At 44.0% G+C, this 13,824-nt stretch overlaps 2 protein-coding genes across 4 annotated transcripts in view; one reads left to right on the top strand and one right to left on the bottom strand.

The window, feature by feature from the left end:
• STX8 (syntaxin 8) overlaps positions 1 to 13,824 on the top strand; it is a 309,930-nt gene that overhangs the window by 203,607 nt on the left and 92,499 nt on the right. The window lies entirely within an intron of this gene.
• LOC120366803 (large ribosomal subunit protein eL24-like) lies at positions 4,264 to 4,737 on the bottom strand. Its single transcript, XM_039476095.2, has one exon. It carries the CDS (start codon positions 4,735 to 4,737, stop codon positions 4,309 to 4,311), a length of 429 nt encoding a protein of 142 aa, XP_039332029.1. The 3' UTR covers positions 4,264 to 4,308.

Raw genomic sequence — 13,824 nt, 5'->3', positions numbered from 1 at the left:
CTGGGCAACAGAGTGAGACTCTGTCTCAAAACAACAGCAACAACAATAACAACAACAAAAACCTCCTATCACAGAGGAAGAGACCAAAAATTAAACACCACACCTAGAGCCCAGGCAAAGATTGTTACAAACCATTGTTTGTTCTCAGGCCACATTCAATTCTCAAAAACAATTACTTACCATTGAGAGTCTGCTTCTCTTATTTTTTGTTTATGTTTTTTTTTTTTTAATCAGTCCACCTTTATTGGAGGAAACTGCACTGTAACTGTTTTAAATAACACATGCCCTGCCCCATCCCAGTGCCCCGTGGGCTCAGACGATCATCTCCAGCTGCTGAGCGTACTCGATGACCTATTTGGCCCGGGCAACAGAACAAGACTCCATCTCAAAACAAAACAAAACGAAACAAAAAAGCCTTAGTTCCAGCAAGAGGATGCTGGAAATAATCCCACCCAGATTTCCATGTACTGCTGCTGGTCCCCAAGGGACTGGGGACTATTACATGCAAGCCAGTCAAGTAGAACCATGATGTTCCCATCCTTAAATCCCATCTCCCGCTCTGGGGTGTTGAGCGCTCCCTGGAGTTGCCTGTACTCTTCCTCACTTCTCTCTTTGTAATCTTTTCCACCAGTCTCTCCTTTCCTGTTTCCTCTCACTTCTAGTCTTCCTTAATTGCCATCGTCTCTATTCATCATCTTGGTCAAGAATAAGCCTTTTAAAGGCTTCCTGCCCGAGCTGCACCCGACCCTTCAGCCAGCATTCATAGTGCCCTGCCATCCTGCAGTTACCTTGGTGTGACCTAGCCAGCCGCTTTCTCTCCTCAGGTGTCACCCAACACGGGGTCATCTGGAAGTGTGTTATAGAAGATAACAGAGTGTAGGAATAGTCCCAAGAAGCGCATTTTAAAACTATTGTTGTATAATATCTTTATGATCTACTCTGCCGCATTCTCTTAAAAATACCTTTTATACCTGTTTTCTTGCCATTTCGATTATGCCTGTTAAAGTGTGTCAAAGACAGTGAGTTAACAACTGAGTGGTATAGCATGGCTGTCCTTTTGCAAAATTGAAGATTTTTTTTCCTTCTTTTTAGAGACAGGGTCTTGCTCAGTTGACCCGGCTGGAGTGCAGTGGCACGGGCATACTTCTCTGCTAAGCTATCAGGAGGAGTGCTTGAGGCTTAGAGATCCTCCCCCATGGCTGGGACTACAGGCGTGCACCACAACGCCCAGCTAATTTTTATTTTTTAGATTTTTGGTAGAGATGAAGTCTCGTTTTCTTACCTAGGCTTGTCTTGAACGACTGGTTCAAGCGATCTACCTGCCTCAGCCTCCCAAAGTGCTGGGATTTACGGGTGTGAGCCACTGTGCCTGAAAATTGAAGACTGAAGCAGCCTTCTCCCAAGTCCGTTTCACCTCCTTGTTAAAAGATGTTTTTGTGTTTGGTCATCTTAGCAGCATGCAAACCAATTTTCTTTTCTTTTTTCTTTTCTTTCTTTTTTTTTTTTTTTTTTTTTTTTTGAGACAGTCTCACTCTGTTGCCAGGCTGGAGCACAGTGGCACAATCTCAGCTCACTGCAAACTCTTCCTCTCAGGTTCAAGCAATTCTCCTGCCTCAGCCTACTGAGTAGCTGAGATTACAGGCATTCACCACCAGGCCCAGCTAATTTTGTATTTTTAGTAGAGACAGGGTTTCACCATGTTGGCCAGTATGGTCTCTTGACCTCATGACCTGCCCGCCTAGGGCTCCCAAAGTGCTGGGATTACAGCTGTGAGCCACAATACCCAACCTTCAAACCAGTTTTCTTATTTTTGTATCAGTCAAACTATAATAGAGAGAGGGCTGTTGTGCACTTAGCTACTTATTCTGGAAGCTGATGGAAATCCTCTTGAATTCGGGACTTCACATTAGAGAAACTGTCATCTTCTAGAGATGTATGACTTTATCAATAAAACAATTAAAATCAGTTTGTACTTTTGCAATCATAACCACATGAGGCATTGCAGCCTTCCCTCTTTCTAAAAATGATGAAGCCTTCTGGAGTAATTTTTTTTTTTTTTGAGACAGAGTGTCACTCTTTTGCCTAGGCTGGAGTGCAATGGCATGATCACGGCTCCCTGCAGCCTCAATCTCCCGAGCACAAGAGATCCTCCACCTTCCACCCCCCCACCCAAGTAGCTGGTACTACAGGTGCACACCACCACACCCAGCTACTTTTTGTATTTTTTGTTGAGATAGGGCTTTCTACAGAATCGCAGGCCAGGCTGGTCTCTAACTCGTGAGCTCAGGAGATCCACCCGCCTTGGTTTCCCACAGTGCTGGGATTACAGGCGTGAGCCACCATGCCTGGCCAGTCTTTTTTCTTCTTCTTTTTTAAACACTCAGAGAGGTTCTGTTAGCTGGGACTCAATCAGGACAAAGAGTAACCACACTAGGTATTTCACTCAGAGGAGAATGAATGCTAACATCTTGTTAGAATCCTGTTAGAAGGGCCCGGTGCAGTGGCTTACGCCTGTAATCCCATCACTTGGGGAGGCCAAGGCGGGTGAATCGCCTGAGATCGGGAGTTTGAGACCAGCCTGGCCAACATGGCAAAACCTCGTCTCTACTAAAAATACAAAAATTAGCCAGGTGTGGTGGCACATGCCTGTAGTCCCAGCTGCTCAGGAAGCTGAGGCAGGAGAATCACTTGAACCCAGGAGGCAGAGGTTGCAGTGAGCCAATACTGTGCCACGGCACACCAGTCTGGGCGACAGAGCAGGACTTTATCTCCACACACACACACAAATACTGTTAAAAGGATGGAGAGACTGAAAAGGGAAAGGTATGGCAATCTAGAAATTAGCCACTGAGTGAAGCAGCTGCCACCCTTAAGCCAAGGAGAACAAAGGTGCAAAAATGCTGCTGCATGCCACAGTCCTCCTGGGCTGACTGTGCTCAGCCGCTTCTGGAAATGCCTAGGACCCGGCCCCTGGGCTGGAGCAGAAGCCGGTCTGCCTTGCTGGTTCTGGAACTGCCAAAGAAGGGCTGCCACCACCATGGGAAACACTCAGGTTACAATACAGACACTTGCAGAGACACTGCCAGAAGCAGATGGGGAAAGAGAGAGGATGAAGAACAGCTATCATCCCTCTTCTTGCTTTCTGAACTCCTGACAGTGCCCGATTTTGGCAGAACATAACAGGAAGCCAGCTGGCAGAGGAGCCTGGGTAGAGTAGTTCACAGACTCCAAGCCCCAGCATGACTGAGCAGAGACGGGCAGGTGTGGAGCTGGGAGACACTAGGTAACACCTGGCATCTCGGCTGCTTACATGGGCACCACTGAGATGCGCTACAGATATTTCACTGACAACCATCTGAGATGTTTTTCCAACCTTTGATGTCTCTTTCAGCATTATTAGGTTCTTCGCGGGCCTGTTGAACTGAAAAAGGTTTTTGTGTATTCTAAAGGACTGTTTGGTTAGAGCCATTCTTGAGTCATGCCAAGCAGTGTGAATTTCTGCAAACCCCAAAATGCAGACATTGTTTTAATAGAAGAAACAGTATTATCACACTGAGCTACTGGAAGGAACGATGCTATTTCTACTACTTGACAAATGGACCTACCACCTACGTATTAAGTAATTTTAGATGTGAACAAATGTAGAACAACTGAACTTAATGTCTTCTAGTTAAGTTGGCTTACATCCCTCAGCTACTTCCTTTCTTTTTCTCTGTAAAAGAAAGAACTGAGAGGTGACCCATGAGAAAAGCAACGAATAGGCTGGGCGGCATGGCTCATGCCAGCACTTGGGGAGGCCGAGGTGGTCAGATCACCTGAGGTCCAGAGTTTGAGACCAGCCTGATCAATGTGGTGAAACCCAATTGCAAGATTGTCAATCAATGCCGAAATTACTAGGGGAAAAAATACGGGAAGCAAGATAATCACAGTCTGGAAGTATCACCACACAGATTATTGATTAATTATTAAGGTGGAAATATACTTGAAAAAAACTGCTCAATTTAGCATGACCAGTTGTATGACAATCTGAATTATGAAGCTAAAAGTTTTTTTTTTTAGAGAGGGTGTCACTCTGTCACCTGGGCTAGAGTGCAGTGGCATAATCATGGCTCACTAAAGTCTCCATCTCCCAGGCTCAAAAGATCCTCCTGCCTCAGCCTCTGAAGTAGCTGAGACTACAGACACGCACCACCATGCCCAGCTGATTTTATATATATTATATATTTTATAATGCAATCTTTATTTAAAAATCTAATCTGCCAGCTTAGCATTTTCTACCAGCTCGGGGAGCTGAAACTTTGAGAGGCTTCACAATCTTTTGCTTAGGTGCTGCCTTGTAGGTGGCTTAGCAGCAGCCACTGGAATCTTTTTAGATGCTCTCTCAGCCTTTTTTGCTTCCTTAGCAGCCCTGATAGCTTGTTCTTGCTGAGCCTTTCTAAATTCCGGTTTCTGATTCCTCTTGGCCATTATAACAGCAAGAGATGCACCAGTAATGGCCGTCTGGAATTTGACTGCTCGGCGTGTTCTTTTCTTTTGAATGTCTTTCGACTGTCTGTTTCTGTGCTTGCTTCTGTAGAAGACAGTCCAGTTTATGTGCCAAGGATTCCTCTTAGAAAGGAACACTGACTCGCATTTTGCATTAAGAAACTGGAAAACCTTCCTGTCAGTCCTGGCGTGGCGCCTCCCGTGTCCAGGGTGGATCTTGTACTCACTGAAACTGCACAGCTCAACCTTCATGGCAGCAGCTCCATGGGAGGAGAAAAGATGGCAAAGAGAGAGCTGCTTCATATTTTTTGTAGAGATGGGGTCTTACCATGTTGCCCAGGCTGGTCTTGAAATCCTGGGCTCAAGTGATTCCTCCCAAGTTGGCCTCCCAAAGTGCTGAGATTACAGGGCAAAGTATACTGCTCCAAGTTTGATGCAGGGGAATTAACACACCACAACCTACTATATTTATACCAAAAATGTTAACTTGAATGAATAAGACACAATAAGAGTAGTTCAGATTGATGGATGATCTGTGAGACAAGGAAAATGTCAGTGTCATGAAGGAAAGAAAAAGTATAGAGGAATTGTAGATTAAAGGAAACTAAAGAGACATGACAAGTAAATACAGTTTTTGGTTTTGACTGGATTCCAGATTTTAAAAACACACAACTAGAAGGACAATATTGAATAAATGAGGGACATTTGAATATGGACTGTGTGTTAGATAATGGTGTATCAGTGTTAAAATTCTTCAGATTAACAATAATATGATTTTGTGGCCAGGCACAGTGGCTCACACCTGTAATCCCAGCACTTTGGGAGGCCAAGACGGGTGGATCATGAGGTCAAAAGATCGAGACCATCCTGGACAACATGGTGAAACCCCATCTCCACTAAAAATACAAAAATTAGCTGGGTGTGGTGGTGCACACCTGTCGTCCCAGCTGCTCTGGAGGCTGAGGCAGGAGAATTGCTTGAACCAGGGAGGCCGAGGTTGCAGTGAGCCAAGATTGTGCCACTGCACTCCAGCCTAGGAGAGAGCGAGACCCCATCTTAAAAAAGAAAAAAAAGATGATTTTGTTGGAGAATATCCTTGTTCTTGAGAAATGCATGTTTAAGTTTTTATAAATGAAGTATTAGGTAGGTGCAAAAGTAAGGTGTGGTTTTTGCCATTACTTTTAAGTGCCAAAAACCGCAGTTACTTTGCACCAACTAATCATATGTTTGCAGCATACTTTCCATAGTTTCAGCAAAACACACACACATTAATATACAGAGAAAATAAATACATTATGTTATTATTAAATATAACCACATTAAAAACATTCATTCACCATTGGACGTTGATCTATTTAGGTGTTCATTATGTTATCTTTTCTGCTTTTCTGTCAGTTTGAAATCTTTCAAGATAAAGAGTTGGAGAGTAAAAAGGGTAGAAAGTATAGGCAGTGAAGTTGCCCATGGGTTAGTGCCTTATTTCACATTTTAATGTGTTTAATATGTCTAAGGAGTGAAGGAATACCTGATGAAATTTCCTTCTACGTCTGCCACTCATCAGCTTTTCTATATCTCGTCTAGAACAATAGGAAGATTTTAAAAGAGAAAAACATTTTAGGCTGGGCATGGTGGCTCACACCTGTAATCCTAGCACTTTGGGAGGCTGAGGTGGGTGGATCACCTGAGGTCAGGCATTCAAGACCAGCCTGGCCAACCTGATGAAGCCCCGTCTCTACTAAAAATACCAAAATTAGCCAGGCATGGTGGCAGGCTTCTGTAATCCCAGCTACTCGGGAGTCTGAGCCAGAAGAATTGCTCGAACCTGGGAGATAGAGGTTACAGTGAGCCGAGATCACGCCACTGTACTCCAGTCTGGGCAATGGAGTGAGACTCTGTCTCAAAAAAAATAAATAAATAAAATAAAATAAAATTTAAAAAACACTTTAGTGTGAGCAAGATGTTGCTTTAGGCAAATATGATAGATGCTAACTTCTAGGGTCAATTATAAGAGCCCAGATACTCAGGAAAGCATTACCAACTGGTCTCATTATAATAGTTCCCCCTTATCCATGGTCCCGCTTTCCATAGTTTCAGTTACCTGTGGTCTACCACAGTCAGTCCAAAAATATTACATGGAAAATTCCAGAAATAAACAATTCATAAGTTTTAAATTGCATGCTGTTCTGAGAAGTGTGATGAAATCTCACGCCATCCCACTCCATCCCACCCTGGACATGATTCATCCCCTTGTCCAGCATACCCATGCTGTATACACAGCCCCATTATTAGTCATCACCATGATCTGCCCCTCACATCCAGCTATGGCCATCATCATGGCTCGGTGATTCAGGATCACTCCAAGCAGATGATCTTGCCTCTGACATATCGCCAGAAGGTCAACAGTCGCCTAACGCAATGTCACACTGCCCACATCATTCACCTCACTTCATCTCATCCCATAGGCATCTTACCCTCTCACATTATCACAAGAAGAAGGGTGAGTACAGTACAGTCAGATCTTTTGAGAGAGAGACCACATTCACATAACTTTTATTACAGTATATTGTTATAACTGTTCTATTTTATTATGTTATGATTGTTAATCTCTCACTGTACCTAACTTAGAAATTAACTTTATCAGCCCGGTGTGGTGGCTCACACCTGTAATCCTAGCACTTTGGGAGGCCAAGGTGGGAAAATTGCCTGAGGTCAGGAGTTTGAGACCAGCCTGGCCAACATGGTGAAACGCCATCTCTAATAAAAATACAAAAAATTAGCCTGGCGTGGTGGTGGGCACTTGTAATTTCAGCTACTCAGGAGCTGAGGCAGGAAAATCTTTTAAATCTAGGAGGCAGAGGTTGCAGTAAGCTGAGATCACCCCACTGCACTCTAGCCTGGATGACAAGAACAAAACACCATCTTAAAAAAAAAAAAAAAAGAAAGAAAGAAAGAAAGAAATGTATTGGCTGGGCGTGGTGTCTTGCCTTACATCTGGAATTTCAGCACTTTGGGAGGCCGAGACAGGCAGATCACCCAAAGTCAGGAGTTCAAGACCAGCCTGGACAACATGGTGAGAACCCATCCCTACTAAAAACACAAAAATTAGCCAGGAATGGTAGTGGACACTTGTAATCCCAGCCACTCAGGAGGCTGAGGCAGGAGAATCACTTGAACCTGGGTACAGAGGTTATAGTGAGCTGAGATCGCAATAAGAACAAAACTTAGTCTCAAAAAATTAACTTTATCATAGGTATGTATGTATAGGAGAAAACTTAGTATTTGCAGAGCCAGTCCTAACCCTGGTTTCAGGCATCCACTGGGGATCTTGGGACATGTCCTCCACGGATAAGGGAGGACCAGCATATAAGCTTTTCTCTAAAGACCTTGGCCACATCATTCAAGGTAAGAAGCGAAACCAAAGCATTTCTGACCCATTTATTAAGCTTGCGTAAGCTCCCTCAGCTGGAAAACTTTGTGAACTTGAGTGCTTACGGTTTAGATTTACATCCTGAGAGTTGTCACAATGTGGTGAAATTGTTTGGATGTTTATCTTCTCGCTAGACCTTGAGATTCTGGAGTACGGGGACTCTATCTTGTAATTCTGATACCCAGCAACTAGCAAATGACTGCCTTTCCATTGGATTTATTTGAAAGGCAATTGAAATGATATGGGTGAGGATTTTCTGAGCCTTTAAATTTTTTTAAAGTACTTCTCAGTCTGCAAAGATGAAATTTCAATAGGGATAGAAAGTTTGTTAGATTATGAATGGTTTGGATTGGTTATACTTGGATTGGTTCCCATATTCTACAAGGTTCATATGCCTAGGACCATTAAAAAGAAGTCCTGGCCGGATGCAGTGGCTCACACCTGTAATCCCAGCACTTTGGGAGGCTGAGGCAGGCGGATCACCTCAAATCAGGAGTTTGAGACCAGCCTGGCTAACATGGTGAAACCACATTTTTAGTAAAAATACAAAAGATTAGCGGGGCATGGTGGTGCATACCCATAATCCCAGCTACTCGGGAGACTGAGGAAGGAGAATCACTTGAATCCAGGAAGCAGAGGTTGCAGTGAGCTGAGATTGCACCATTACACTCCAGCTTGGGCACCAAGAGTAAAACTCCGTCTAAAAGAAAAGAAAAGAAAAGAAAGGCATACTACCTGTCACACAGGATATATTCCTCCGGTCTAGTAGCTTTGCAGTTACATACGATCCAGCCACCATTATTTATTTCACAAAAGCCTCCACACACACCATGCAATGGAATATTACTCAACCCCAAAAAGGAATGAAGTAGTGATACATGCTAAAGTACAATCTTTGGGAAGCCAAGGCAGGTAGATCACATGGTCAGGAGTTCAAGACCTGCCTGACCAACATGGTGAAACCCCATCTCTACTAAAAATACAAAAAACATTAGCCAAGTGTGGCTCACCTATAATGTCAGCGACTCAGGAGGCTGAGGCGAGAGAATCGATTGAACCCAGGAGGCGGTAGTTGCAGTGAGCCAAGATCACGCCACTGAACTTCAGCCTGGGTGACAAAGCGAGACTCTGTGACCAAAAAAAAAAAAAAAAAAAAAAAAAAAAAAAAAAAAAGTAAAGTATAAATGAACCTTGAAACATTATGCCAAGTGAAAGAAGCCAGATACAAAAAGCTATATATTGCATTATTTAATTTATATGAAATGTCCAGAGTAGGCAAATCTGTAGAGACAGAAAGCTGATTCGTGATTGCCAGGAGCTGGGGAGTTAGGAGTATAACGGGTATGAGGTTTCCTTCTGGGGTGATGAAAAGTTCTGGGATAAGTAGTAGTGATAGTTGCACAACATTGTAAGTGTATTTGGCCAGTGAATTTATACTTTTCAAATTGTTAAGATGGTAATTTTTGTTATGTATTTTGCAGTTTATTTTTACAAAGGAGGAAAGTTTCCATGTATAACTACTCCATTATAAACAAGTACTACTTTTCATAAAGAGCCATTTCTCTAGGAGCTTTATGGTATGGAGCAGCCCAGGCAATTTGGGAAGGCCAAGGGCTTCCAGGCTTAAAAGATTCAAAACAGTTTTATGTGGAATGGTAATGGGTTATTAAAGTAAACTAGGAGATGTTGGGGGTACATCTGACTTCTGAAGGTGCTGACAAGGAAAGGCATTTCTTTTTTGTTTGTTTGTTTGTTTGTTTTGAGACGGAGTTTCTCTCTTGTTGCCCAGGCTGGAGTGCAATTGTGTGATCTTGGCTCACCACAACCTCCGCCTCCCAGGTTCAAGCAATTCTCATACCTCAGCCTCCCAAGTAGTTGGTGTTACAGGCATGCCCCACCACACCTGGCTAATTTTTTTATTTTTAGTAAAGACAGGGTTTCTCCATGTTGGTCAGGTTGGTCTTGAACTTTCAACCCCAAGTGATCTGCCCACCTGGGCCTCCCAAAGTGCTGGGATTACAGGCGTGAGCCCCCATGCCTGGCTAGGAGAGGCATTTCTTTGAGTACATCTCTTCATGTCGCTGTCATGAAACTGGCACAACCATAAAAGTGGCAACAACACTGGACCCGATTCAATGTGGCCATCCCTAGGGTGTCACTGTGGCCAGTCAGCAAGTTAGAAGCTCTAGGGAGTCTCTTTGCTTCCTGGCCTCATGGCTTCTGAGTTTGTTTTCTTTTTCCTGAAATAGTTTATTTGGATGCATGTGAAATCAACCCTCAGACCTGCATAAGTTAGAGGGGGCCCCCCCATTGAGTGTTGGATAAAGTTTTTGAGCTTTGTCAAGAACAGTGACCAGATGTGGCCAGGGTTAGTGGTTTGTGGTCATGGCTTGCTAAACTTTTGCTTTCGATAGTACTTCTCAAACGTTCTTAATTTTCCATGACACATCAGAGTGCTGAGGATTGAGGTTAAGTGGGATGGACAGGCAGAGTGCTGTAAGATATTTGCTCCTGTGGTAATATTTGGTTCAGTCCAGGGGAGAGAAATGAGCAGGGATAGACAGAGACATGAAGGAGAGGAAATTTAAAAGATGAGAGAGGAAGAAAAGGAGCCAAGAGTAATACCTAAAGGCAAAGAAGAGATACCCGCTGTTAAGAATGCCATCTGTGTTACTGTATGGGATCTGCTTTCCTGTACTACGATTACTCTTCCTGGTCTTAATAGTCAGGGACTCGCTGGGCACGGTGGCTCACGCCTATAATCCTACCACTTTGGGAGGTCCAGGCAGGTGGTCACCTGAGGTTAGGAGTTCAAGACCAGTCTGGCCAACATGGTGAAACCCAGTCTCTACAAAAGATGCAAAAATTAGCTAGGTGTGATGGCAGGCATGTATACCCCAGCTATTCTGGAGACTGAGGCAGGAGAATCAGTTGAACCCAGGAGGCAGAGGTTGCAGTGAACTGAGACCATGCCATTGCACTCCAGCCTGGGCAACAAGAGCAAAACTTCATCTCAAAAAAAAAAGAACAAGAAAAAGGAAAAAAAAAAAAAAAAGACTGCCTAATCAAGAGGTATAATGCAAATATTCCAATATCCAAATTTCAAAACATTTCTGGTCCCAAGCATTTTGGATAAGGGATACTCAATTGTATTTCAAAGTAGCTAAAAGAATAGATTTTAAATATTCTCACAACAACAACAACAAAAAAATTGCCAAGTATGTGAGATAAGGGATATGTTAATTAGCTTGGTATAATCATTCCACAATGTGTGTAGATATCAAAACATTACCTTGTACCCCAGACCTGGCACAGTGGCTCACACCTACAATCCCAGTATTTTGGGAGGCCAGGCAGGTGGATCACCTGAGGTTGGGAGTTTGAGACCAGCCTGGCCAATGTGATGAGAAACCCCCTCTCTCCTAAGAATACAAAATTAGCCAGGTATGGTGGTGCATGCCTATAATCCCAGCTACTTGGGAGGCAGAGGCAGGACAATCACTTGAATCCAGGAGGCAGAGTTTACAGTGAGCAGAGATTGGGCCATTGCACTCCAGCCTGGGTAACAAGAATGAAACTCTGTCTCAAAACAAACAAACAAACAAACATTATTTTGTACCCCATAAATATATATGAACATTCTTTGTCAACTAAAATAAAAATCTAAAAAATAGATATCTTTTGTCCCTACTTTTGTGAAAGTATTTAATTCTGCTCTTATTTAGAGAGTCATTTAAGCCAGAAGTCACAAATTCAAATGACAGTCAGGATTAGGTAAAGAAAATGAGAGATGTGGCTGGGTGCGGTGGCTCACACCTGTAATCCCAGCACTTTGGGAGGCCAAGGCAGGCAGATCACCTGAGGTCAGGAGTTTGAGACCAGCCTAGCCAGTGTGGGAAAACCCCGTCTCTACTAAAAGTACAAATATTAGCCGAGCATGGTGGCACACACTTGTAATCCCAGCTACTTGGGAGGCTGAGATAGAAGAACTGCGTGAAGCCGGGAACAGATATTTCAGTGAGCTGAGATTGCGCCGTTGCACTCCAACCTGGGTGACAAGAACAGAACTCAATGTTAAAAAAAAAAAAGAGAGAGAGAGAGAGAGAAAGGAAAAAGAAAATGAGAGATACAGACCAAGTATATGACAGTCAGGAGTTGTAGGTGCCCCTGTGAACTAGAGCCCACAGGGAGCTTGCTCTTCAGCCCCTCATCCACTGCCCCATGAAACTTTGGCCCCAGGATGGCAGATCACCTGCCGAGAGAGAGAGATGATTTTGTGCAAACTGCAGATTTCTTTTTTTTTTTTTTTTTTTTTTTGAGATGGAGTTTTGTCTTGTTGCCCAGCCTGGAGTGCAATGGCGCAATCTCAGCTCACTGCACCTCCGCCTCCCGGGTTCAAGTGATTATCCTGCCTCAGTCTCCCAAGTAGCTGGGATTACAGGCATGCGCCACTATGCCCGGCTAATTTTGTATTTTTAGTAGAGATGGGGTTTTTCAATGTTGGTCAGGCTGGTCTTGAACCCCCGACCTCAGGTGATCTGCCTGCCTAAGCCTCCCAAAGTGCTGGGACTACAGGTGTGAGCCACCATGCTAACTTTGCCAGTTTTTAAAACACTGACCAGGCATGGCAAGGTGGCTTATACCTATAATTCCGGCACTTTGGGAAGCCGAGGCGGGCAGATCACAAGGTCAGGAGAGCGAGACTATCCTGGCCAACATGGTGAAACCCCATCTCTAGTAAAATACAGCAGATTAGCTGGGCGTAGTGGCGCCCACCTGTAGTCCCAGCTATTCAGGATTCTGAGGAGGGGTAATCGCTTGAACCCAGGAGGCAGAGATTTCAGTGAACCGAGATTATGCCACTGCACTCCAGCCTTGTGACAGAGCAAGACTCCATCTCAAAAAACAAACAAACAAACAAAAAACACTGACCGGGTCAAAACGTAACTACAAATCGAACTTGGCTCCCTGGCTGCCCAGTTATGACCAAGGGTTTAAGCCAACAAAATCACTAATCCAGATGCAAAGCTGGGTGTGTTGTGTGAGAGATAGTAGAAAGTCAAAGAGTTAGTTATTCACCTTTTAGAGTAACTTAACTTGATTTTTTAAAATACCACCAAGAATTCATCCATAGCAAGGAAACTGGAGCTTTGATGGGAAAGTGATGTTATGATCTGAGTTGGGGTGTGGGTGAGGCAGGCAAGCATGCCTGCATGAGGTGGCACCGTGCATCTTGGCAGGCCATAGACAGCAGCGTGGGCCTCAAGGTGCCTGGCCACTGAGCAGAGGAGGGCTGGGTGGTGGAAAGAGAGCAAAGAAAGAAAAAAGTTTAGTATCAATGGCAGACTGCCCACCTACAGCATTTTACCGGAGTTTCTGCAGGCTTGACCCCTTCTTCCTTCTCAAATCAAATGAAAAACATCTCCTTAGCCTAAAAGGTGAAATTTGCAGGTACATGCAAGGAAACATCGTGTCCTTAAGCAGTAAAAGTCCTGGGCTGATGAGCAAACTAGATTAACTTTGCTTTAAGTGGTTGCTTTTGGCGGGGCACAGTGGCTCACACCTGTATCCCAGCACTTTGGGAGGCTGAGGTGGGTGGATCACAAGGTCAAGAGATCGAGACCATCCTGGCCAACAAGGTGAAACCCCGTCTCTACTAAAAAATACAAAAATTAACCAGGTCTGGTGGCTCGCACCTGTAGTCCCAGCTGCTCGAGAGGCTGAGGCAGGAGAATCACTTGAACCTGGGAGGTGGAAGTTGCAGTGAGCCGAGACCACACCACTGCACTCCAACCTGGTGACAGAGTTAAACTCTGTCTCAAAAAAAAAAAAAAAAAGTGGTAGCTTTGTGCCACTAATCATTTTCTGGTACTTGGGCTTCCCCATGTAACCTGTTTACTCTTTTTTTACCA

This window comes from Saimiri boliviensis, chromosome 17, assembly GCF_048565385.1.
Source record: "Saimiri boliviensis isolate mSaiBol1 chromosome 17, mSaiBol1.pri, whole genome shotgun sequence".
Lineage (NCBI taxonomy): Eukaryota > Metazoa > Chordata > Mammalia > Primates > Cebidae > Saimiri > Saimiri boliviensis.
This window is presented reverse-complemented; position numbering and strand designations above follow the sequence as displayed.

Bases quoted from the DNA above. Each gene is read 5' to 3' on its own strand.
- LOC120366803 (XM_039476095.2), bottom strand. From the start codon at position 4,737: ATGAAGGTTGAGCTGTGCAGTTTCAGTGAGTACAAGATCCACCCTGGA.